Source organism: Dermacentor albipictus, chromosome 3 (assembly GCF_038994185.2).
Source record: "Dermacentor albipictus isolate Rhodes 1998 colony chromosome 3, USDA_Dalb.pri_finalv2, whole genome shotgun sequence".
Classification (NCBI taxonomy): domain Eukaryota; kingdom Metazoa; phylum Arthropoda; class Arachnida; order Ixodida; family Ixodidae; genus Dermacentor; species Dermacentor albipictus.
The window spans coordinates 43,899,007-43,926,744 of NC_091823.1; the positions used below are offsets into that span (position 1 = coordinate 43,899,007).

The 27,738-nt window shown below is 45.0% G+C and overlaps 1 protein-coding gene across 8 annotated transcripts in view; it reads left to right on the forward strand.

Moving 5' to 3' along the window:
* Positions 1–27,738, forward strand: part of LOC135898210 (uncharacterized) — an 89,538-nt gene that overhangs the window by 37,598 nt on the left and 24,202 nt on the right. For 6 of the 8 annotated variants that reach the window (XM_065427056.2, XM_065427057.2, XM_065427058.2 and 3 more), the window contains 3 exons: positions 14,935–15,085; positions 19,720–19,879; positions 22,835–23,011. In XM_065427056.2, the coding sequence (XP_065283128.1) occupies positions 14,942–15,085; positions 19,720–19,879; positions 22,835–23,011 (481 nt within the window). In that variant the 5' untranslated portion in view covers positions 14,935–14,941. Of the gene's footprint in view, positions 1–13,616; positions 13,892–13,992; positions 14,055–14,934; positions 15,086–19,719; positions 19,880–22,834; positions 23,012–27,738 lie in introns of those variants that run through there. The other 2 variants (XM_065427055.2, XM_065427054.2) reach the window with 2 other exon arrangements.

Genomic DNA, 27,738 nt, shown 5'->3' on the forward strand with positions numbered 1-27,738 from the left:
AAGGACACCGCATAGCTTTCCCGTAGCGTTTGAACGGCACTGCCTTAGGACTGCTGGTTGTGCTATCGATGAGGTTATGTCCGCCATGAGATGACATCGTGCTATGAGAGAGCAATGTTGAGTTGGCTCGTTGAGCCAACTCAGCGCTGCTCTCTGACTCGTCGTCGTCGTAATGTTGCTTTATATAGCAACAACACGGGGCATATCAAGAGCTGCCTGCTATTAATATAGAGTGCCCCCCCCCCCCCCCTCCCCAATCGAAGTGGACCCCGACATGACTACTCCATTGATATTGTTTTCGGATTACAAACACAAAAAGAAGAGCGAGTTTTGGACAGTTTCGCAGCATTATTTAAACTTCTTTTTTTTGGGGGGGGGGGGGGGGGGGGCACAAATATCCGAAAATTTCGATTAACGAATCGAGGAATGCTCTCTTACATTCGGTCATCAAATCGAATCCTGAATATTCATAAATGCATGTTTTTTAGAATAGCTTAAATTATCTTTTCTGCGCAATCAAAGATAAAAATTGGAGCGAAACTACGATAAACTACATCCCTGTGGCTACATAGTAGAAATAAAACGCAAGAAGTCACGCACCGTAGAACACGCTCCACATGGCTCAGGGCTCAAGACCTCTCCTTCTGAACCGAGATCATTCTCACTCTCTGAATATTTCCTGGTACGCGAACCAAATAACTGGCTATTCGAATTCCGAATGTCCCATTTCGAATTTTAATAAACAACGCTTCATAACGTGTTATGGTACAACATGAACTCACTTACATTACCAATACTATATATAGGTAAAGCGTGTTATATTAATGGTGAGAACGACTGTTTAATATGCGAGTACTATTTGAAAATTATTCGACATTCGGCTCGTTTCTGGCATTATTCGATTCCTATTCAATTCGGTCTCAAACAGTGCTATTCGCACTACCCTATAAATTTCTAAGTATACACTGTGGATTTCACGCAACGAACCGGCGTCGTCAGCCGTTTATTTACGACGCGCCTAGTACTTCCTCAGCCATTCACAGGAAATACTTTTACAGCGAAGCTGTGTATAGCTACCCTCCAGTGATGGTGTCGGTATAGTCTGTTTTCGTCTTCAGTTTTTTGCGAATGCTCCGTAGCTTTCGATTTAATGTAGGTATCTTGGAAAGAAGAGCAGCAGAAGAAGAAGAGAACACGCAATGCTTTGTCCGCATCGGCTCCCGTTTTTTGGGAAGTTTCTGACCGGATTTTTTGCTTGTGGGTGCCTAATTTCATCGTCGACGGATTCGTGAAGTTGTGAGCTCCAACTGGATACCAGACTGTTGCCAGTGAGTGGACTTTTTCAAATTTTACGGCTCGTTTCACTTCGACCGCGTCGCCGGTGGACCATAAGTGTTCGTGGCAGGAAACCGCTCTCGGCCTTTTGGCCGCTCAGCGAGACCTCTTATGGAATATACAGTGCAAGGGGAGGAGCTACCACCCGACGATTTCCTCGAGGATTCCGGCTGGCAATTAGCTGGCCGAAGACACCATTTGACGAAATCGTCCATAGACAGGCCCGGCAATGGAGCCAGGCCTAACGCGGTGCCCGGGCACAACAATCATGGCAGGACTGGAGCTGGTGTCAAGAGCCGCATTATTCGTCGTGGAAGAATGCCGCCGCTTCCCAGGGAGGACATCAAAATTGTGATCAGAGTGAGGGGTGGCCTGAATATATCCAAGATAGGCCCGACTGTGGTGGCTGATGCTATCAACACCGCTGCTTGCATCGAAGGTTCGAAGCGTGAAGCCGACACGATCTGTCCTAACTATCAACAGAATATAGTCGTGGTCAGTACTCCCGAAGAGGAGAACGCAACCAAATATGTGAGAATCAAGAATATTTTGGTGGCGGGTCGCCTGCACGAGGTAGCGGCATACCGCACCACACCACATGCTACGTGCAAAGGTGTAATACGAGACGTTGCCCGTTGTGACGGGCCAGAGGTGTTGCAGCGCAAGATTGTTAATGCAAGAAACCCCCTGGCGCTGGCAGCCAAGAGGATTAAGGACACCGGCACCGTCATAGTTGCCTTTGACGGATACCGGGTACCTAACTACGTCAGGTATGACAATGCATTGGTCAGATGTACTTTATATCGTAAGCAGATCGACATCTGCTACGTTTGCGGACGGCTTGGCCATCGTGCCGACGTCTGTCCGACACCCAGCGAAGCCGTATGCAGAGGATGTGGAGCCTCGAATCCAGACGAGCAGCATCAGTGCACGCCTAAATGCAAGTTGTGCGGTGAGGGCCATCTCACGGCAGGAAAGGAATGCAGACAACGCTTTAAGATCCCATACGTCGTTCGACGTCGCCGAAAAGAACGAGCCAGAGCCGAAAGGAGCCGGATGAGAAGCCCTACCCCGGATTACCGCGGTCCTGAGCTCCAGTTCCCGGAGCTCGACCAGCATCGGTCCCAGCATACAGCCCCCGAGGGAGGTCGCCGTCACTCGAGATCGCGGTCTAGGGATCGTGACCGTTCCTGGAGTTTATCCCGGAGCCATTCCCGTGGTCGCTCCAGGGGACGATCTGCTTCCATGGTTCGCTTCGAGTCCAGAAACCGGTCCAGGTCGAGATCCAGAGCCCGGGGACATGCTCATCAGCATCAGGTGGTCCACAAGGAGGGCCGTCCCACTTGGGCAGATCGGGTCCGTGGAGGACCATCAGAGGTGATGTCGAGGTCGCTGCCAGAGCATGATGATAGTTTGGAAAAAATCACGAGATTAGAGCGCGAGAACGCGGCCATGAGAGAGAACATTAATAGGCTAATGGCTGAGATAGCAGAGATTAAGGGCGCTAGGAACTCGCAACCCACCGCTACCATCAACGCGGAAATTCTGGAGGTCCCGATGGCCGAGGGTAGCGACGGGTCACGACCACCGAAGAAGAGGGCAATAGCTTGTGATCAGGAGAACGTGTCACGTAAAGCTAAATCAGAAGTGCGCGAGATGCTAACCGCTCTCAGCGAAAGTCTGAAACAGTTAGGTGATAGGATCACTGAGATGCAAAGCAAGATGACGACCTTAGAAGCAAACACCAACCAACGGTTGGCCAAAATGGAATCCTTTCTCGAGTTTGTGGTGGGCCCGGTAACGCCACCGAACCCGCCGATACGTCTTTCTGAACCAACAGCTAGCAACGTAGCCCCGATTCTAGCCCCACCTAGAGTCGGCGTTCAGCTCGTAAGAGATGGCTCCGCCCCTTGAGACATTCCGAATTTGGCAATGGAACTGTAGGGGCTTCTCTAGGAAGAAGGCTCCCCTACAGCAATATCTACGCAATTGTGAAAAGATGCCCCAGGTTATCTTATTACAGGAAACCCTCTCGCCTGGCATCTCGATGGCTGGGTTTTGCTCGGTCGCCGTGCAGTCGGGAGGGAGGGGGTTATGTACTCTTGTTAGTAAGAAACTCACTCATGTGACACATGATCTCAAATTGGCTGGTAGTAATATTGAGTATATTATGGTAGAGGTCATACCTGGTCGGGTCAACCGAGGCAGCATATATGTTCTTAACATATATAGTAGTCCCAACGAAAAAAGGCAAAGATTTAAGACTCTGCTCCGCAAGGCCATAGACATGGCAGGCTCAAGCCCTCTTATTGTCGCAGGGGACTTTAATGCCCCGTTTCATGCCTGGGGTTATAAATATGATACCAATAAGGGTAAGCATCTCTGGCAGAATGCCATGGATCTGGACCTGACGCTGATCACTGACCCTAACTTTCCTACCCGAATCGGGACATCCACGTGTAGAGACTCTACCCCCGATCTCATCTTCGTTAAGAACGTGACTGAGGCCAAATGGAATAACTTGGCTGAGAACCTTGGTAGTGACCACTATATTTGTGAGGCCCAGCTTCCTATCGTGGGTAAAAAACAGCGCGAATTCTCGTACACGGACTGGGATAAATTCCGCAAGCTTCGGGAGGAGAGGTCTCCCTCAGATTCCCGACCTACTATAGAGCAATGGATGGTTCAGGTTCAAGATGACGTTCGGCGTGCAACCTCTAAGGTCTGCACCGACCTTCCTGTTGAGAAAATGGACAGCAGGCTAGCCCATCTGTTAGAAGCCAAACAGTCCATTCTCAACAGATGGAAGTGTCACCGACTTAATCGTAGGCTACGCAAAAAGATATCTGAGTTAAACAAACACATTGAGGAGCATTGTGCAACCCTCTCTAAACAGCAGTGGGACGAGGTTTGCAATTCGATAGACGGCCAAATGCGCAATGGTAAAACTTGGAACTTGCTTAAGCATCTGCTTAACGAGACCAATACTAAGTCCAATCAGAGGCATGTCATTGCTAGAACCATACATGAGGCTGCACGAATGACCTCTGAGGACGAACTAATCCGCACGCTTGCCAACAAATATCTCCCAGTCGGCTCAGGGCGGTCTCCTGTACATCTCGATTACCAGGGCCAGGCCAATTCCTACCTGGATGCAGAGTTTGGCGTTGAGGAGATTCGAAGTGTTCTACATGGACTCAATGGTAGATCCGCACCAGGGCCGGATGGCATCTCCAACAAGGCGTTGCGAAATCTGGATGAAAAATCAATCGCATACCTCACAGAGGACATTAATGAAATTTGGAGGAGTGGAACCGTCCCGTTACCTTGGAAGACTGCCCTCGCAGTACTCATACCCAAACCTGGAAAAACACCTAGCGTTGACAACTTGAGGCCCATCTCGCTTACATCCTGTGTGGGTAAGGTAGCGGAGCACGCGGTCCTGAATCGACTCTCCCGGTTCCTGGAGAATAACGACGTTTACCCCCATAGTATGATAGGATTCAGACCAGGCCTATCCACACAAGATACCATGAAACTGATTAAGAATCAAATCATAGACAACGACTCTAGCGACACTCGAGCCATTTTGGGACTTGATCTTGAAAAGGCCTTCGACAGCGTTCTACATTCGCATATCCTAGCCTCGATATCTCGGCTCAATCTGGGTGAGAGATTTTATAACTATGTTAGATCGTTCCTCTCGGATAGGAAGGCTACCATCCGGGTGGCCGATCTCGAATCCCAATTACTGGAACTTGGCGAGAGGGGCACCCCACAGGGGTCCGTCATTTCCCCCTGTTTATTCAATATAGCCATGGTTGACCTAAGCAGAAAGCTTCTCGAGATTGAAGGCATCAAACACACTATGTATGCTGACGATATAACTATATGGTGCACAGGAGGCAATGACGGTCAGGTTGAGGGCGCCTTACAGGAGGCAATAGACACTATTGAAACCTATCTAGAACCCACCGGTCTCAGATGCTCCCCCTTGAAGTCGGAACTTTTGTTGTATAGTCCCAAGAAACGCGGTCCAAGGCCCAAGGGATGGACATCGTTAGAAGACAAAGATATTAACTTATGTACAAACACCGGTTGTCGTATACCCAAAGTCGATTCAATCAAGGTCTTGGGCATGATCGTTGAGTCAGGGGGTACAAATGGCAAGACTATACGCAAGCTAATTACTAAAACTGAAAGTGCTGTTCGTTTAGTCAGGAGAGTATCAAATCGGCATCATGGACTCAAGGAGGATAACCTCATTCGACTAATGCATGCCTTCGTTCTGTGCCACTTTAGATACGTGGCAGCCATGCATCGATGGAAACGGGCAGAGAGGGATAAACTGAATGCACAGCTTAGGAAGATTACCAAACGGGTTCTCGGGTTACCCGTATACACTTGTACAGAGCGATTAATGCAGCTTGGCATTCATAACACTCTTGAAGAGATCGCAGAGGCCCAGGAGCGCGCACAGCTATCTCGCCTCACAACAACGAAGGCAGGGAGATCTATCTTGCAGGAACTCGGATATCACCCCGATAGAGTAGCAGAAGAGTTCTCTGACGTTCCTCCGTCGATTCGTGAGAACATTACGGTCGCGCCAATACCTAGGAACATGCACCCCGATCATAATCGCGGTAGAAGGAGGGCAAGGGCGGCCAACCTCCTTAGGCAAATACACAATGTAAGGGACGTCAGGCGTTCACCATCGTCACTGTTGATGGTCGCCAAGGAATCACCAATGCTGCCTCGGTTCGGACGAGGGACTCCGAAATAGCTGAACAAATGGCTATTGCACTAGCCCTGCTAGATAGCTCACGGGATGCCATCTATAGTGATTCAAGATCTGCAGTCAGAGCATTTGAAAAAGGCACCATTTCCAAACAGGCCCTCAGACTTCTTGGGGGCAAGGCAATCACGCACCACTTCATTTATTGGTTTCCGGCACATCAGGGTCAGATAAAGGGTGCTCCTCCCAACCTCAATGAGTCGGCTCACGGGTCTGCGCGTGAACTTGCCCACCGCGCTACCCTCGACCAATCGGAAGCCGACTCACTAGAGAACAGGGACACGCCCTCCACCTACAACGAGATAACTAAACACTACTATCTCAGCCGTAGAACCTACTTTGTTCCTCATCCGCGCCTCAATAGAGCTCAAGCATTAACGCTCCGTCTACTACAAACGAATACCTATCCGAATCCATCGCTCTTAAATAAAATCTATCCGCATACTTACACCAACGCTACCTGCCACGATTGTGGAGATATAGCCACGTTAGACCATATGCTCTGGCGGTGTGCTCGGTCACGCTCTATCATCGCTAACAGCTCGGCCAGATGGGAGGCGGTTCTCCGCAGCCCTCTTCTGGCTGACCAACTCTGGGCTGTCCAGCAGGCCCACGATGCGGCCGAGAGGCTCGGCCTTCCGGTTCCCACGTGGGAGCGGCCCGCTTCGTGAAGACTCACGATCTGCAGGACTTTAATTAATAAAGTTTTACCATACCATACCATCTTGGAAAGAAAATAATGAAAGTGGGCGCTAAGAAGACTCTATCATTATGCCGAGTTTCATTTACTTGTCATAATTAGTTAGTTCACAGTGAAGTTGTAAACATTACCGAATTCTCGTCTGCTCTCAATACATGATCGTCTACGGGGGGAGTACGGTTACAGAAAACGGCTGTAACTCTTGTTTTACTAAAACTATCCCGAAACAAACTATATGAAAATTAGCCGCTAAGACGACTCTAACGTTAAGCCGAGCTTCGTCTACTTTTCATAATTACGTAGTCCACAGTAAAGTTGTAGATATCGCAGAATTCCCGTCTGCTGCCAATACATGAGCTTCTACGGGAGGGAAACGGACCGCCCCATGTTTGCCCACCAGAATAAAACTCTAGTCCTTGCAAGTTTCATTCAACTAGGACATATGCTCAATCGCAAATTACAGGCAAACGTGTTTTGTTTCGTGCCCTGCTTTGACTACGCCCCGGTCAACGCATATCCTCGCTCGCGTCGGGGCTCCGTTTAACGGCCACCTGCGTCCTAAACACACTGTTACCACCAGTGGGCGTCGTGTGTTGTGGTTACGTCATAGTTTCCTAGGCGACCTTATCGACAGTTTCCGCGGAGCTCTGATATGGGCCGGACGCATGTTAGAGCGTGATACGTATTTACGTGCACAGATACCTGCGATTGAGGTAAAACACACCACAGCTTCGCTGCTCGTCCTTCTTCACAGAGTGGAAGGGCTGGTGACTTTTGTGTATACGGCCCCTCACAATTACGTGCCGTGCTCAGCGATTCAAGCGCCACGATCGGGCCGTGTGGAGGTCGGTACTTTTTACTCCACCGGTCAGCGCTGTGGCGACCGTGTGCAGTCGCGTTGCGTGAAAGGGCTCTCGCTTTATAATCGCATACCGCATGAGTGAGCTTATTTTTAATTCGTGCTCGCAGCGTCCCCCACGGGGGCGCAAATTGTCCCGGCAACCACGCACAGCGAGTATCGCGTTTGAATCACTGAGCACTGCACTTTATCTCACGTTTCTTCTTCTTCTTCTTCTACTTCTTCTTCTTCTTCTTCGTGTGTGTGCGTGTGTGTGTGTTTGTGTGGGAGAGGGCATCGCCACGACGCCACGTCACCTTCGCTCTCGGAAGCCTGTGTTGTACGGCGTTCTTTCGCAAGCTCTCGCCTGCGCTATAAGCTGCGCCATTTTAAATCCCATGGCAGTCGGGCAAGGTCGTCTGACGTGGCGGATCGAAGTGCTCCGACCTTGCGCCATCTAGGGGGCGTTGGCCAGGCGTCTCAACGCGCTCGCTTGCCCGCGAGCAGCTCAGCGGCTTTCAATTGGACATTAATGCTTTCGCATTCCCAACTGATAAGTGCTTAAGTGTCCTCGGATATTTTTTCTTTTGTTGAAGTTGCATGCATTGCCCCCAGGATAACTTCTAACATCGCAGACACTGAGGGAGAGCGAAATTTCGCAAGTGCTCTTATCCACACATCTCGTTTGACACGCGCCACAAGAATATGGCGGATTTCGCAGTTTATGTATATGGAACAAAGCGTGCGCAGGAAAGCAAGCGTCCCGCCAACGGGGCCACCCGCACTCCTTCTTATTGCTTGCACGCGCCCCTCACGTGCATACAGTGACGCCAGCGTGAGGGCGCCGGGCAAAACTTAACTATGTGGGAAAGCCTGCTTGCAGAATTTCGCACTCTTCAGAATTTTGTTCAGTGTTGTTTACCCTGTCGGAATTGACATAGTAAAAAAAAAATGAAATAAGAGATGAAAAAATTGGGCCCCATCTAGCCCAGGGCTATGGATCCACTCTGTGCGTGCAAACTTTATGTTACAAAGTAGAAAAATAAAAGTCAATCAAATAATCAATATGTGGAATGCTCCAGGAAGCGTACATAACAATTTTGGGAATATGATCGAAAAGCCAGAGAAACGCATAGAAACACTACCAAGCCTACGGTCGAATTCTTACTAATTTGCGCTTGCGCAAGCTAACCTACGTGTTCGTAGTTTAGCAAAAGTTTTTGATGAGAACGAGAAACTCGCTTTTCTTAGCATCAACGGATCTTATTCGGGTTAGGTTTGTGCATTTAAAAGAAAACGAAAAAATAATATCTATATGACAGTCAGAGAGAACAGGGCCTTTTAATTATGCTCTGAAATTTCGAACAAAAGTTTACGAATATTGGAAATTTGCAGAACACTGAAGGGCAAGCTTAACAGCTATACGCAACTACGCATGCAATAAAAATAGATACCACAATTATGCAAAATGCATACATATGTTATAAACGTCGCGCTGAAGTGTGCCACTATAATTTGTGAACAATGCCTGTGTGAAAATCGCGTGAGCAGCGTAATGATTCCACATAAGCTGCAAACTAACGTGCAGCATAATTGCCGACCTTAAGCACTGTATAGGACGCATGTACAGTTTACATGAATTTAGATACCCGCGTTTAGTGCGGAGTTGTAAACATCGTGGTTTATATTTTCTTTTCTTTTTAAAATTTGCTGAAAGTGAATCACCCTTATAAAAGATTTGCAGCCCTTGAACGAGAACCCTGCATCTAGCAGTCGGTATAATTTAAATTTCTCTCTTGAGCGCCATCACATATTGCTTCACCAATTGCCTTATGAGAGAATTTCAGCGTTTCAAATGTCCCTTTCTTAATTAATAGGAAAATTAAGGTTGCCTCTGAGGTATATAAAACTTACTCTCCAGATCGTAATCGTGCTAGGAGATGTTACCGCAGACCACTAGACAGTATGATTACTTTATACGTAATGATGAAATCAGGAAATCTGCAGGCGTAAGTGTAAGTTGGAATCAGCTATAGCGCAAGACATGGGTAATTGGAGATCGCAGGGAGAGACTTTCGTTTTGCAGTGGATGATGATGATGATTATGGTGGTGGTGATGATGATGATGATGATGACGACGACGACAACGACGCAATATACGCTCAGCAAACATAACGTCCTTTCACGTTTACGAGATGGGCACGAACAAGCGCATCTCTGTAATAACTAATCGACTGCCCTGGTGTTCGAAACAACCGGAGAGCATTTGCTTTTTCTTTTTTTCGAATTCTCCAAATATGTATATGCTATATGTATACGCTGGAAGTTGGCACTTCACAATAGAAATAAATGCAAAGGCTGCAAGCTCGGCTTTCGAGCAATGGCGCAAGGCGCGTCGTACCTCAATTCGCGCCGAACAGCTGTCCGCATGAAAATTCTTGGAACAGCTTGCAATCAACAAAAGGCGAGACACCCCTGCACTTCTCAGCGCAATCAGTTTTGCAATTGCTGGCTTTGTCGCGCACGAACCACGTGGAACCCCACTGTGACGGGCATATAGTTCTTATTTTTTTTTTTGTTAGCTGTACCAAATTTTTAAAAATAGATAAAAAGAAATTGCCTGTGGCAGATAGCGCGATTTTAACCCTTGTCCTAAATTACTCGACGAGGCGGCCATACTTGTACGAGAAATCAAAATGCCTAAGTGAATAATTAACGTAGTTACACTAATTATCGTCTTAATGAACTATTTTATGGCACAAATTTTGATCTATACGAATTGTAGCTAGTGAGTTGGAACGAATTATCAGGGTTGCACCATGTTCAAGATATTAATGTTGAAAGTGTCCGACCAAATGCGTGGGTGTTCAAGTTCCTTTTGGGCTTTAATTATGCATAAAACAGCCTTTTCTATTAAAGAAAAGCAACTTCAACGCTCGTGTACGTTTGTACGAATACGTTTATACGAATACGTTTTGTCGGGCACTTCGAAAATTATTACGAAACTGGTGCAGTCATGAGAATTCTTTCCAAGTGGATGCGCCTTGCAAACTCACCGCCTATAATTCGTAGATTGAAATGTGTGCCGTAAGTTAATTAAAAAAGTGAATTGTCGTAGTTATGTTAATTATTCGTTTAGGTATTTTGATTTCTCGTGTAAGTAATGACCGCCTTATCAATTAATTTTATAGAAGGTTAGAATTGTGCTTTCTGCCACAGGCAATTTTTAATTAAAGTTTGGTGCAGCTAAAAAAAAAGAAAGAAAAAACACCCTATACTGCAAGTGTAAAATCCACCATGTCCTTTCATTGTATGCGAATGCATCCTTATATTACGTGGAACCCAAACTGAAGCTGAAATGGTGTTTTTCTCAAGATGACGCACTGAGACAAGTTACGGAAAGTTGCTTTTCTTTTTCTTTCATTTTTTTCCGGATGATGTTGAGCAACTAGTTTCTTTGCACTAGAACTAAAAATACCTCAAGCTCTGCAAATAATCCCTTAGACTTTGTGATGTTCTTGATTATAGTTGTCGCTGCCGGGAACGTCGTGCTTCGGTGCGAAACATCTGTAGCAGGTCATTTGTGTTTCAGTTATATCTTTTTTTTAAAAAAAAAGAAGAAAAACGTAAGGAGAACTTGACGCTGTATAGACTTCAGCAGAGTTCGAGAAAAATGATTAGGAGAGTGTTTGTGTTCAGCCATATGACTTCGTATTCTGATACTGGTAATAATATTTTGACCAATATCTAAAACATTTCCCGCTGCGTTGTCCCTTCATTCATTAACCTGTGCTCTAAGGCAACCGGTAGCTTACTTACTTACGCTTAACGAGCGTCTATTAATTTAACGACGAAACCTACATGATGGTAGATCCGTAAGCAAATCACGCAACTTCGTCATGGTGTGGACGTTCGCACGTGTCCGCGACTTAAAGGCAACAACGATTGTAATTTGATAGTAAATGAGCATTAAATTCACTATTCGCCCACCGCGGTAGTTCAGTGTAGTCAAATAGTTCGTTGCAGTAGGTCAGTTGGTTCTGTGACGTGATGAAACGCTGCACTGCAAAGCAATAGTGATTCAGTGGCCATGACTGCTTCTGCTTCTAAACGTTAAACCCCATAAGCTTACTATACTCAAAGGACAATTCAAAAATATTTCTGATACGATTCGGTTCCGGGACTGTTGGAATCGGTTTCAAAATTCGGTGTTGCAAAAGATGAAGCGGAATTTGGAGCGAGTTTCGGATGTAAACATTCCTAAGCGATTATGCGACCGAGAAACAAAGTGCGTAAGTGTAAAAAAAAAAGAGAAAATAAAGAAAGTGAGGCCTCGATAAAAGTCGGGCCTTATTAAATATACGAGTCCGAGTAACGTAAAAATTCAAAGTGTTTTTGCGCGCTTATTTCTTTTTGCTTTGCCTTGCAAAAACAGAGAGAGAGAGAGAAAAATACAACAACAATGGAATATCATTAGTTCTGGTGCTGCTTCGCCGTTCAACACATTTCTAGGATATTGTTGAAACTTTGCAAAAATGTCGCATCTGTCAGTGCAGCTGCGATTTTCAAGGCGGCGTGCGCTGCCACGGCACATAGTACATATTCTCTTCGACAGTGCCCTTTGTAATCTCTATACACACGTATAATAAATTGCAAAGGCATTCTTCTTTGCTCGAGTGTGCGTGAGTAACTTCAAAAAGCTTAAGACAATGTTGACCTTTGGAGGCAAAGGCGAAACAAAATGTAGCACCAGGCGCAGCTGGGGCAATTTCCAAAGCTATTATTTCCGCACAAAAAGCAAAGACTAGTGGAAAATACAAAATGCGTCCATGCCAGTGCCTGGACGATCAGGCAGCTTGTCCATAAGATGTCTTTATTCGGAATATGAAGCAGAAAGCTTTATTTTTCATATGGTATCGCAGGAGCTACAAGCACATTTTGAGTAAATCAGGTTACTACTGCGGAAAGTTATAACTACACTGTAACAAAGCGTCAGATAAAGGAGAGAGCGCATATTCGACAAAAATGCAACTAAACACTACAATCATGATTTTCATTACATGTCTAGTACATATTAATTCGAGAATGGCCGCCTCACAGCCTAGCAGAAAATGCTAATGCGTGTTCTTCACTTCTTTCGCGTGGCCTGGATGGTGCTGGCAGAACGCATTGCGCCAGTCAGTTGCATAACATCATGTCTGATCGGGATGTACAGTCAACAGCAAAAGTTTACGGGATGCGGTTCCCCTTCAAATGTGAATTCCTGCACTGTTAAGGCATGGCACTTCATACTTAATGAATCACTGTGTAGGTGGCGAAGGCTACTACATGCTGGAACATTTAATTCGAGGCTGTGTTACTACGCTTCGCGAGAATTCAGCTTCTTGGCAGATCCTGCGTCCCGTAAACTTTTGCAGTTGACTGTACGCGTGCAGCTAACATTTTAGAAAGCGTATGCGTTATGTACCGTTACTGCCACTCCTCGCCCACTTTCACAAAGCGCTTCCAATGATAGCGCACGACACTTGGCGCCATGAACCAGTTATAGTCCAGGACAGACCGTCGGCGCGACGACCCAGTCTGCAGTCTACCGTGAAATCCTTTTGTTGTGTTTGAATGAGACCCGCAAGAGGTAGACGACATTTTAAGCCCATTAACCAGGCTCCTTCTCACGACTGTCCGGTTCATCGCACGCTCATGACCTCGATTCCGGTTTTCTCCGCATTCGAGTTTTCGTCCGCTACGGCCGCGAGGTGCGCGACCAAAACAACCGGACCGCGTCCGAACAGCTCACTGGGCCCACTCGCTAGAAAGTCGCGCGCAGAATTTTCCACTTTGTGTCCGACATTTGTGCTGTAGTAAAGCCTATTGCTCCGAAGGCTCGGGCTCGTCGCAGTTACTTGCAGCAACATCACTGCATACGAACACGGCATCCCGTTCATTTTCAGTTTCGTAAACGCCGCCATATTTCGTCAGCGAAGGCACATCGCGCCACCTCTCGACGGTGGCCTTGGTGGGGCGACGCATCGCACGATCGTGACGTAACCCTTGTGTAGCTGGCCCTTGCCTCGATCATTCAACTTGCGGCAGCGCAGCAGCTCCTCATCTCTGGCTCTCGGCATGTGCGTTGCTATGGTGCTTTAGACGAGGCCGGCTCCGCGCTCGTTGGTCCGGTCTTATCACGCTGTGTGTGCAAAGTCTCTCCGCCGGCCGTGCCGCTCTTGTGAGTACCTGCCTGTCAGCCCTTTGTCAGAGGCTTGATATCTCTCTCTCTCTCTCAGCCGCTGCTGTCGAGCCGGCAAAATGTCAGTTGAGGCGCGGCACGCTTGTTGCGCCGGTCTGCCATGTCAGTAAAGAAAGGGTTGAAACGAACCAATGGGCAGCGCGTGAGTTCGCGGTGCCGTTGACATATCCGTCAGGATCAGACGATGCGTTGTTGTGATTCGTATAACGAGGCCCGTTTTTATTCGCCTCGCGCTGTCGACGCAAAATGAACCGTTTTGACTGACACGCTGTGCGCGCTGTCACCGCAGGCGGTAGTGGAAAGGGGAGTTGCGTTATCTGGCGCGATATCTTCTCCGCGGCGCTGTTATTGGTTCATTGCTTAGGCGGAGGATGCGCGCCGATGACGAAACGAAAGTAGTATGGGCGCCAATTGGTGCAATTACGAAATCAAGAGCTCCTGCGATTGCGCGATTTTATCCCTCAAACTGTATATGGAAGCACATCAGGCGTCATCGCGTTTTTCCGAAGCCACTCCTCTCTGTTTTCCCTCTCTCCGCTAGCTGTCGCATCACTGGAGGCCCTAGCCGTGCCCAAGATGAGTGGATCGCTTTAATGAAGTCATTCAATTTATGGTATATCTTGCCGAGTGTTCGCTTTGAGTCAACGCAGGTTAGAGAAGCGGCCTTGAGAAACTGTCACAAGCGATGCGTGTGTATGTGGGTACGCCATCATATGACGTGTCAATGACCAGTTCCGTGTCCAAGTCATCGTAGCGGTTACGTTGCGAAACATACAATTTATTAGCTCATCTTACTTGTGATTTGTGCACATGTTTATCAGCTTCGGGTGCAGCCAGACTTCAGCAACCAATATTATGCAACAATAGCAACAATATCAGCAACAATATCTGTTATTTCCTTTTCAGAAGATTGTCTCCACATTTCTTCTAGTGCATTTTTTTTTTACTTTGCCTGTAGTATTCATGTGCTGTTAAGATTTAACCAATTGAATGAAAAATATATATTTTCCCTCTGCATTAAGGAACACAATGCAAGGAACGACGAAGATTTTCCTCAGCCTCAAAGCATGCAAGAATGTGTGCACAGGAAGCAAATTGCCACCAAATATTTTGCTGTGCCGAGGACTGCTGACTTCACGATCACATGGGCAGATTGAAGCTGTTGCCACACAGGTAAATCTTATGCATCCTTGTTTACTGATTATTATCAGCAACTAAATAAATGGATGATAACTGAGTAAAGTTTTCTAAGCGTTCAGTTCATTACTGAACATGCTTTCCTTGCCGTCCCATCCTTTCTTATGTGTATCACTACTGAAGTTCCCAGTCACACTTGTGTATACCCATGCTATATTGATATCTCCTCCGATAGCGTGCCTCCAAATGATTATTTGCAAATTGTACAACCAGCTTCAGCTAATTCAACCTTGTTACGAACAGAAGAAATTACTTCAGTGGCCCTATATTTGAACCAAATGACAAGTTTGATGGTTGATGCAGTTTAAGCCAAATTGGCTGTTGTGCTGTGAAAACGTGATTCAACATCATCATAAGTTCATATACCATAAAATACACTGTGATTGCTGCCTATACTAGCACTAGGTAAAGAGCACTGCACAGATCTCAAAGTATGAATATATCTTGAATAACATGGTTAGTATAGGTACAAAACGAATGTTGCAGACTTGGTTTTAATCTACCATGAATGATTGCTCAGGAAGGGGCACACAATGGAAGCTGTTACTTGCAAACAAAACTTCCATACTACGTGTTCATTGCCTCTTGCATAGCTTCATATTTCAAGCTACCCAATGTGTCTATGCCTTTGTGCTGTTATTGGCCCCTAAAACCAGGAGTCATTAAATTCACTCATACTCTTGCCATGTCATCCTTTATTTCATCACACACATGGGAAAGTGGTGTACCTGGAGTGTTGGCAGTGCCATCAATTTGATCAAGAAACATTGCCATTAGACCCTTTAGCAGAACTGTATTTGCCCACAATCTTTCCAATGATTATTTCCCGAAAGTGCAGGCAGCATTCAGGATTTTTTAAAGGCAGTAAAAGGTCAACTGGAGTTGAGTTGACAGAGGTCAACTGTATGAAATCATCATTCACTATGGACAGATTAGATAGGGGTAGTCGGAGATCGTTGGGAGAGGCCTTCATCCTACAGTGCACATAAAACTAGGCTGACAATGATGAGCATGTCAGACAGATTTAGGCAAGTTCTGTTCCCATGCGCGGTACAGTTGTTGATACGTGTTGCATCTTTGCCACGTGGTACATTATATTTGTGCACCTTCATTGGTTTTAAACACATATTACAAAGTACTTAGAGCTCGGCATGCAAATGCATAGCAATATCAGTTTTGCACATTCCACGAGGTTGTTTTCAGAGCCTAGAAAAAGGAAACGCATGAAAGTTAATTTCATGCAAACTGCATCGGTGCGCTGTGTGATTTTTCATGTGACATGTGTACCATTATAAAGTTATTCACAAAATTTTATAATTAATTTTAGAGGGGTCCTCCAACACATTTAGAACAATAAGAATAACTTGCATAGCCGCTAGGTGTACTGTCATGAACACTGGAACCACATATTATGCCTGTGCTTTTCATACATAGCAGGCAATGCTGTGGAAGTTACTGTAGTAGTGCGACCATAGAAGACTCACTCTGTGCATTTCACAGTACTGTTGTTTATTGATATTCGATGCTTTACTATGGAACAGCTACTTCTGATATTATCACTGCAACTTGTGGATGCACGGTTGCTTCAAATCGTCCATTATTTGTGCACTTTTTCACTTCCAGTGTGCAACATACTGTAGATTGGTTGGAAGTGTAAGCGGTGCGCTGTGCCTGCTGCTCGTGGAAATGTGTCACTCCACGTGTTTGGTGGCAAATAGGTATAGATCTTTGATGCTTTCCATGTCATAAATAAATTGTATTTTGTGACATAAAAGTATGAGGCTTGATGTTAGATCAAATTACGTTATGTGTGCCTACATCTTTCCTTAATGTGTGATGCACTATTCTTTTAGTTGCAAATGTGAGCATTGCGAGGAGTCTCTCTAGCTTTTATTGCATTGCTCGGCATGTATGAAACAGAATATATACATGCAGTGGGGAGACACAAGTTTGTTCGAAAGCGGGGCCTTCTGTTTATTCCACTTTCCAAAGCCTCGACTACTTTCTTTCCTTGCTCTCACAGGAGAGTAAACACTGCTTTTAGCCAAGAACACTGCTTAGTTGTGATGCTTCAATAAACCAACCAAGCAGCCACAGTGTTTACTCGTGGTAATCATTGACAATATCAGCATTGCTTTTAGCCAAGAACACTGCTTAGTTGTGATGCTTCAATAAACCAACCAAGCAGCCACAATGCTGATATTGTCAATGATTACCACGCCCTGTGCTGGCTCGCCAACCTAAAGGATCTTTCAGGCAGACTAGCCCGTTGGAGCCTGCACTTACAAGATTATGACATCACCTTTGTCTACCTATCTGGAAGCACAGCGACGCTTACTGTTTGTCATGCGCACCTTTCCCTGCGACATTATCGGATCCTGACCACGACTTGCCATTTGTTGGTGTTGTCGACATTGTAAAGATCGCTGAGCACTACTGCGCTGGCCCAGAGTTGCTGCCACTGATAGAGCACCTACAGTAACGTGAAACTCTTTTAACTCGCTTACTCATGCATAGCTTATCGTCATACTGTGTGCGCAACGTCCTTTACAGGAAAACTGCAGGAGTGGTCCAGAAACGTACCTCCTTGTCATACGATCAGCGCTGCGCCAAGATATTTTGCAAGCCTACCACGATGAGCCATGTGCAGCGCACCTGGGAATCACTAAGACGTTAGCAAGGATAAGACAGGAGTGTTACTGGCCTGAGCTGTTTTCTTCTTTGCAACAGTATGTGAAGACCTGCTGGGATTGCCAGTGCTGCAAGAAACCGGCTGGCTTTCTCCACCCTGTAGACCCTCCTTTAATACCATCACAACAAATAGGAATGGACCCTCTTGATCCGTTCCCAGTGACCCCTTTGTGCAACTGATAAATAGCCGTCGCTACTGACTACTTCATCCAGTATGCCGAAACCAAAGTTATTCTGCAAGGAAACCGTTATGAAGTTGCCACATTCTTTGTCCGCTACATCGTCCTATGACATGGTGCACCCTCTGTTTTCTTCAACCTTCGTTACAATATTAGAGTCGCTCTAACTCTCATTGCTCTAACACTATGGCTCTGAAAAGGCGGCAGGACGGAGTGTCAAGATTGTGCTAATGCAAAAGCTCAGTGAGATGATAGGAGAAGCACGGTGAACTTTGTTCCATATGTGTGCAGCACACAGTTTCCAGTGGAGTGGAAATGACAAACCGGTGAGGAGGTTGCGAGGGTGTGGTAGTAGAAGCGTCTGATTGCTGATGACTCCATTAATATGAGGTGTAATAATAATCTTTGTTACAAAATGTTTGTGTGGAGATACCCTCCAATATGAAACACATTCTATTGCCTTTCATAAACCTAGTTTCATCTGTGTGTAGCAGATTTTGTTCAAGTTAGGTTAAACACTTCTTCGGTCCATGATTGTAAGACTCTTAGGTCGTCCTTACAGGAAGTCTCCCTTTGTAATGAGGCCCTCTTCATTTTTATTGGTTATTGTAAGCTGAATTTGGAATGAATGGTCAATATACTTTCATGAGAGAAGTCAGCTGGAAATCTTTCTGTTAGGTACAATTTATGAATTATACCTCCAACACACGTGCGCACAAAAACTTTTTTATGTGAGCAGTCTTTTACAAAGTTGAAAGACTCTTTAATGAAGAGGTATTGCGCAGCAAACGCACGGCACCAATGATCTCATTTTAGTGTTTTCTTCTGGGCACGCTACTGAAAGTGTGGCGCTAGCGTTTGGAACAAAATCGACCAAAATAAACTGATGTAACTAAAAATAAAAGTGAAAACTTATTGTATTACACATTTTCGAAATAAATTTAACAATGCCAAATTAAGAAACAATAATGTCTCGTCCATGCGGCACACGTCTGTAAGCATCATCATGTGACATCCCTGACCCGTTCGGCCAGCTTATGAGTACAGAAGAAAATGAGCATCACTGGGTTTACTATGCCTTCTGGCATGATGAGCCTAGGTGACAGAAAATACGCGTTTGCTGATATTCTTTAATATATGATAATTGCTGGTGCCCACTGGTTTCGAGGCTACTCCTTTTTGGCTGTAAAAGAGATCGACGAACTCCACTTCCAGGAAAGACCACTTCTTCTGTAAATAATATCGCTCCCTGTCATGTGTTTGCGGGCGAAACTCTTTTTCGGGAGAAGTCTTGCTCAACAGACTTTCGAGTGCCCATGTGACAGGGGCATTATTTTGTATGAAAAGAGGTGCTGGCTACTATAAGCAGCTGCAGGCTGCTTAACATATGCTCTATACGCTGCTGCAGGGATGTGAAGTGCGCCATAAAGGTGCACTCATCCACTCTTCCATTAATTTTGGGCTGCATTATATTGAACTCAAACAAGCCTGTGGAAATTAGCAATTCATAGCACAAGCCATTGTTTTTTATTATTTTTGTTAGAACACATAAATGTCTTTCCAATATTACATTGGTGCATACTAAAGGTATTAAAACTAAATGGTCATTTGCATATAAAAGTACCCGAATGTTCACTGGTTGAGAAATTTTAAAGTTTTGTTACTTTGTTGCATCATGTTGCTTTGCTTTTCTTTTCACCATTGTTCTCAACATGTTGCCAATGCATGTCCATTGAACAGGTCCTCGAGCCCACTGCGGCTGCACTAAAGAAGCAGCCTGCACCAGTGGAACCACCTGAATGGCCTTACACCGAGCACATTGTAAAAGTGCACACATGTGCAAAACTCTACCAGGACTGGAGAAAATGGAAACCTGGCTATCAGAATGCACCTCCTGAAGGTATAGTGAAAAATTAGAGGACACTAACAGATTGTGATCCAGTAGCTTATAGTTACCCTTGAAGAGATTCCATTTACTACATTATGCTGGTACTCAAATACGGGGCGGGAACTTGAGGGAACTAAGGAACCACACATTGAGCGATTGAACCAAAAGTTATAGACTTGGCATTAAGAGGCAGGAAGACAGCAGTGTGAACTCCAGGCGGAGGGTAGCCAATATCCTAGTTGAGATTAAGAGTAAGAAATGGAGTTGGGCAGGCCATGTAATGTTTAGAGCAGATAATCAGTGGTTTATTAGAGTTACAGCATGGGTGACGAGAAAAGGAACAAGCAGTCAAGGACAACAGGGAATTGGGTGCTGCCTGTCAAATTTGCAGGCAGCAGATGCAGTCAGCTGATGTAAGACGGGTAATTGGAGGCTGCTGGGAGAGGCCTCTATGTCGCAGTGGACGTAAATTAGGCTGATGGTGACATTGTCTAAGGACACTGTCTCATGTAAAGGTCTAAAAATGTGACCTTTACTTGTTAACTGTGGTAACACATTGAGAATGTGAAGAAGGAGGCAACTGGGCTGCTCTAGGGCTTGACTTTGATATCACTAGAGAAGTGAAACGCTTGTATGAGGTAATGTAAAAATATCGGTCATATATTTAAGTTGTAGCTTCTCTTATATAATCCCTGCAGCATCACTGACATGTACATTTCTGTGCTTCTGTCTTGGCATCTGCCTATTACGTTCCTTTTGTCACAATGGAATAAGAGGACCACAACAACAGAGAATTTGCTACTATTTATGTCATTTTTCCATTTCTGCACAACCATAATAAACCGTTATATTCGCTTTATAATATCCGAGAAGAAAACCTGATGCTGGAAGCATGTCACCTCTAAAAAAACCTGACACTAAAAAGGTTAACGATACTCTTAGCACTAGATAGATTATTTAAAAAAAAAACACTTTGCCCTTCAGTTATTCATCACCTTTGAAAAACCCATGTTTAATCAGTTTCAGAGGTGGGCAATATCTCCTCTCTGCCAAAGGACACGTTTCGTGAGGAACTAAAATGTATTAAAATAGTATGTGAAGAAACTGTTCAGACACGGCAACATAATATTGCTACTTTCTATTGCATATAAATATGGCTGTGCAAACAGCGCTATAGCTTATTTATCATCGTAACTGAGAGTAGAGGTGCAAACATAGTTATACACACAAAATAACTGTGTTCTCAGAGTAAATTTTAACTATTTCAATTTGAAATTGCTGCCTCCAAGCTCCCTCCATTGACAATGACCACTATTTTGGCATGAATTATGTAATGTCAGGAAATGCAGGGCTACTGCTGCGCAGGCTGCTCCAAAATAGTCTGAAACAACATTGGACGGCTTACTCCGCACGCTCTGGCAACCGCAAAGGCATCACCATTGATTTGTGCCCTCAGTTCCTTCACGCGCACGATAAGAGCAGTACAAACTGAGAGTGCATGCAGAAACTATCTTGTGCTGACTGCTGCCGACGCATGGCAACCATGACATATTTCTGGCTTGGGTAATTGCTTCCGGCACTTGCAGTACACAAAACCATGGCCTTTGAGATTGCCTCCTGTCACTACGAGCGAGTCTTTTTTGGGGTACGTTTCATTTCGTCACCAATAAGTGTTGCCAGAGTGCTTACAGTTCAACTACAATATAAAAAATTAAAATACGAGTTTTCTACCTTACAGAATGTGCTCAAATTTTACCAGCTTGATGTGTGATGTGTACAGTTTAATGTGCAATGCTAAATTCAAGCTTGAAAATTTGGTGTCACGGCCCCTTTAAGCTCAAATCAGCTAGAAAATGAAATATCCTGGTTATGATCACTGCATGCCTTCTGCAGCAATACAACTTTTTTACATTTCAGGTGACTCAGTGTATGAATTACCAACTAACATCATGCATATGCAAATTTAAATCAGTAGTTTAAAGCATGTTGCAGCCTTGTGGTCGCTTTCTCGTTTCGATTTTTTTTTTTTCGATACTGTATATTTTATTTGACCTCATATCTTTGGCACAAAGGTTTCTGTGATTTGTGTGCAACACGTGTACATAAAATGGCCTTTTTTATATTTATAGTGCCCATTGTTCTGCGCCACTTGATGTGCACAACACAGATGTATGCAAGTTTTCTCTACTTGTGCTTTTTATTTGGCTATCCACTCAACCTCCCCCCTCCACCCTCCCTTTGAGAGAAAGCAGATGCCAATCCGATCAATAGATATTTTGAAGTAAAATTAGCTGGTTGTGCACTGTTGTCCATTCATCTAAGGGCAGGAAAGATTGTTATAGAACAGTGCAAGTTTACTTAATCCTTTCTTAACTTCTATTTCAAGAGTCTGTTTGTATTTCAGGAAAACACTAGACAAGAAAAGCAGTGCTCACAGCTGCTGACTAAGGGTCCATTACTTACAATAGCATCTGTGTTCTGCAGCAATGAAAACACAAAGATGAAAAATAAGAAGTCAATGCAGTAGCGTTCTATGACATGTGGGCACAGTCACAAAAACAGTCAAAGGACCTGTTACCGACAAATTCCTCAACAGCTGGAAACATATTTTCCTAAATCACACCGCACAAAAAAAAAGAAGCTTTGAAAAGCCTTTTAAATGTGGTTATTTTACTGTCTCAGTGTTCTTAGTGCATTTCATGCATTTGGTTTTTGTTCTCCGAGCAATGAGTTCTGCCAGTGCCACTGAAGGCACCAAAGTACTTTTCAAGTTCACATAAATTATAAAAAAGTGCCGACTAGCAGTCAACACACTTCTAGTTTATTTAGTGTATTGGCACAAGCGATATCCGACAATGCTCATCCCATCAAGTGTGTTTTTTTTTAGCCACTTTTGTTCTGCACATCTTGTGGCATTGCTTTCACACAGTGGTCGCATCATCTTCGCCTGAATTGCTGGTATTTCAGGTGTCGAAGTGGAACTGGGCTACATGCACACAGGCTTAGACAGACCAGCTGCCCAGCGGGAGGGCTGCCCCACTGTGCTGCTGCTGCATGGGGCACCTGGCAGTTATCGTGACTTCACTCAGCTGGTGCCTTTCCTGGACAGTCACGGTGTCACTGTCATCTCACCCCGGTGGCCTGGTAAGCATAGTGGAAGCTCACCGAATGTGAAAGTTCAGTCGGGTGGAGTAATGTGCGAAAAGCATGCACAGCAGTTTATGAGAAACCAGACCTGTGACACCTGCGGTGTTTGCAAATAAACTTTTATTTTGGAAACAGTATTCCGGGGTAAGCCCCGGTTCTACTCTCAGTGGGAGGTCTCCTCATTCCAGGAACCCTCTGGCCTTCACTGCTTCCACTAGAAGAGTGGAAGCAGAAGAAGAGTGCCACTAGAAAAGACATTTTTATGTCTAAGAATGTCTAGCACATTACCGGGGCTCCCTGAAGGTACAGCAAAAAGTTATGTGCTGCAAGATTCATTGCAAGACCCAGTAGATGGAGTGTACTGTACACTGACATCTGCTAAATTATTGTTTATCTTTTGTCTACTCCAGAAGAAGCGATGACTTTGTCTTGCAATGTTCACCTGTGCCAGGTACATTTTAACAGTTTGTTGTGTGGCCATGTTGGCTGCCATGGCAGTGTTTGCCATGTACAAGGTCCTTCACTCATACAAGGTGCATATCATCAGTGCGCAACATAAGTTTAACTGTGCAGATAAAATAGAGGTGAGTGTGATGTCTCACGCAGATTTCTGATAGTAAGAAATCATTTTGCATGTCTTCACTTCAAATTGGAGCTGCTATGACTCCTTGTGCTAATGGGGTTTTTCTCCTACAAGCTGATGACCCTGCACAATTAAGTGAACAAAACTTGCTGTGTCCCATCAGTTGGTGTAGTATTTTGCTACAGAAGTGAAAGTCTGAAGTTTGATTCTGTCCCCAACGGTCACAATTGATGGTACAATGCAAGAATGCCAGAGTTTGCTGCTTATATTAATGGTCAAAATTATTCCTAAGCCTTCTATGCAATGGCGTTTGTCATGCACCAGGTAGTCATGTACACATAGCTCACAATCGGTTAACTCTCGCAGATATGTATGATGCTTTATAGCTTGCAGATAAAGACCACATCATGGCTACTGCCAGCAAAATTTTATTTCATGTGTGGCTGCAGAATGGAAGCCTTTCAGCAGTTATGCAATTAGTATTATCTATGTAAATATTGTGGCTGTGATCTCGGACTATGGTGTTTTAGTGTGATTAAAGTTGGCATTCTCTTCATGGATCCGCCTTTCTGCCGTATCTTTAGGTCAACAAATTCTATTCCAACATGGCTCTAAAAGGCCCCTCACCAGGCCCCATAGCAAATTTTGGTTATACAGTACGCTGGAAGTTGTTACGTGATCTCTAGGGAGTGTTCTGCCGCAAAAGGTTTTCAAATCGGCTCATTAATAGCCGAGATAGAAATATTTCATTGCTGCGAACCCATGATTTTAGAAGTCGAGCTCCACTGCATAGCGAGACACTCTCACCACTCGTCCTGTCTAGCCTTTGCAAGCAAAATTCCTTCCCTGCATTCTCCCATACCGGACCTCGAGGATCACGGGCCGCCTTCATTCTTTTTTCTCCTCATTCTTTTTTCATTTTTTCTTTCTTTCTTTTCTTTTTTTCGGCACTGTGCGCTTTTGCTGACAGCATTGCATGCGAGGTGTTTCAATGTCTCGTTTCACGCAGTGCACAAGAACACATGACTAGTGGTATAATTCAGTGCTAAACAAATACTGAGGCAGAACAAGCAGATTGCAGAGTATCGTCATGAGCTGGAACACGGTAGAAAACGTCATAGTTTCGGTACCTGCACATGTGACTGCACGGCTGTGGGAACAAGCAGATGAAGTGGAAGTACATCTCTCTTGCTTCGATGCGAAGTACTAAAACAAAAAAAAACACACAGACATTCTGTTTGTGTGTTTCATTATTTCTCGAAACTTCAATTCGTCAATCCAAGTGACAGATTGCACAAATAAAAGATGTTGCCTTGAATAATTTGCGAAGTCACGTGTCACCACAAGCGACGTCACACTTCGGACACGAGTACATAGGCGCAGGGACATGACTATGTCACCGTCCGGCTTGGAGCGCAGTTGCCGCGAGGGAAAGGGAAAACGGCGTTCGGATTGAAATTTCAGACCTTTCCGCGGCGCGTAGGGATGTAATTCTTTGCAAAGACGGTCATTAGCGTGCATTGTATGCTCTGCGCTTGTCAGCTAAAAATGGCCAGACTTGGTGAAAGGCCCTTTAATAAGTGGCTCCTTTCAGCTGGCATGTAACTAAAACAATAACATTATAGCTATAATATTGCTATTGCTGCAGCTGCTGCCATTGCTCATGCTATTGACCCACTGCAGTTGATGACATAGGCAGTATGCAGTGGCGCTGTTGACAGTAGCGATGGCTGATTTCAGTTTCCGGCTTTTTCCTGTCCCATAGAAATATGTGGGACCAAGAAGTATGCAAATTAATTTAAGTAATTTCGCATTACGGTCATGGCTTGTCACCCATTCGCCGTTGATGGGGTATACGAGCCGGTTGGTCGTTCCGTACTCAAGCGAACACGGTGAAGGAGTCGGAGTCGGGAGAAAGTAAGAAAAAGAAAAGTTTATCGACTGACAATGACACAAAGATTTTAAAAAACACAAACACAAGAACACTAACACACATGCACTTAATCAAAATCAATGATGAATACAAAAGAACATTTAACAGTAAATGTAGAAATTAACGCTACACAAAACACACTTAGTGGTGGTCAACTAAACAGAGTTCAAAGGAAAACAAATGATGGCATACACATGGGAGCAGCAAGTCCATAAAGCGTGGAGTCGACGTCAGGGCTTTCCCGAAGGACTCTGGCAAGCCAATCTCATTGCAGTGGATGTGATCGCTGGGCTGGTTTTCTCGGGAGTCTAGGTCTGACATCTTCCCTCGAGCAGGTTGAGCTAACTTGAAGGGAACTACCGTGAGCTGCGTTGGAGACGTTGGTTTGTCGTCTCTTACGCCAACTAGTAACTCACAATTCAGACGCGGCTAGGCGACCCAGGTGATACTGGATGGTACTAGCTCCTTGACAGTTCTCTGCAGATTGTAGGCTCAGTTTCTAGACTGCTTAGCTCAGTCTAAAACCTGCGTTTAAATAACTTCTTTTTTCCCTAGTTCCCTGTGTTAGGGAACGGCAGATATTGGTGACGATCCAATCAAGTTCACCCACTTGTATACACGCTCCTCCCAAGGTCTTGACTGCGCCCCTTTTAATTAGGGGGGAGGGAACAGGTGATTTCCCCCTGCTGATAGAGGTCACGTACTTGTATTGCATCACACATGCACACCCTTGAATCCGTGGTGGACCTCCATTGTCCATTCAGAAACAGAGGAGAAACTACGGCAGCTGGCCATACGGCGCTGTCGGCACACATACACCGTCAGCAATTCGCGGACACAGGATTGCACAGAGACACCGCATTTTTCGCAGTATTCACACCCCTGCTTTTTTAGTAAGCTTCTCAATGCACGCACAGGGCAGAGAATACACAGGGGTTCTTACAAAAAGCTGACGGGGCATCACGGTCACGCTGACGACATAAAGACGATAATCTCTAAACCTGCCTTCAACTTCTTTCGGCTGCTTGCTTGAGTGGCCGGTAATACCCATCTTGCTCGCCGGTTCCTATTTCCAACACCTTTTTACTCTTATTGATCGGTGCTTCACCGAATCGAATAATGCCGCACCATGACAATTACACTGCGCAGTTATGAAGTGCGCATTTCATGAGAAAATACCTCTTACATCTTAGATAAGCTTGCAACACAAAACAGCCATTTCAAACCCATTATATTTTTGAAACACAGGTCTAGCGGCAGAAGCATTATCCTCAATGCACCCACCTCATTGAAATGCCAGTTGGCAAGTACTTCAGAGGCATCTAATTTATTTCACCAATGGCCAGTAATGCAGGAATTTTGTCAACAGGTGCCCAGTGAAAGTCCTAACAACATTTTTAACATTTATATAGCTGATGCGACATAGTGGTGTAAAGTTTTACAAAACCAGAACAATCACTTCAAATTACTAGTGTTTTATTATTTACAGGGCATGTTGCTACGCTCACGCACTGTGAACTATCCTTTGAGGGTTAATTTGTTTCTGCCAAATGCAAGCCCCGAGGGTTGAAATCTTTATTGCATATTTAAAAACTTCAGTCTGACCTATTTCGAAAAAATTTATCAATTTTTTTACAGTGACCATGAAGTGAAAAAAAGATAATTCAATTGGTAAACATGCATTGTTTATTCCTGAATACAGATGGGCTTCCATAAATACCTATAGTAAGACAAAAAAAAATTCACTGATGATTACTATACTCCCTGATGCAAATTTTGAGTGCAGCTGTTTAGGTGTTTTGATTGAGTGATATATTGTGGTAAAGAATTCGATTCTGAATGACGGGGTCCTCTCGGTGGCAGCGCTGAACCTCTGCTCGGACAGCTAATTTAGCAGCAATGGCAGACGAAGCATTTCCACCGGTTGCGTCACTCATTGTTCAGAAAGAAAACGTGAACACAGGAATGTGTGGCTCGTGTGCAGTGCATTCTCTAGTGGCAGTGGCACAGGAGAAGTAGCGCATGTGCAGTGGGTTCGAAGCACACGCCAACACTTTGTTTTTATATATGTGGTATCGGTGGACACCGTCGCCTTGTGCCAGGTTGCCACCAGGGAGTACGTCTCGTGCAGCACTCTGCTTTCCTCCTCACCCTTTTGCCATGCTCTCTCCCTCCATTTCTTTCCTCATGCTTCCACTGCACTCTCCT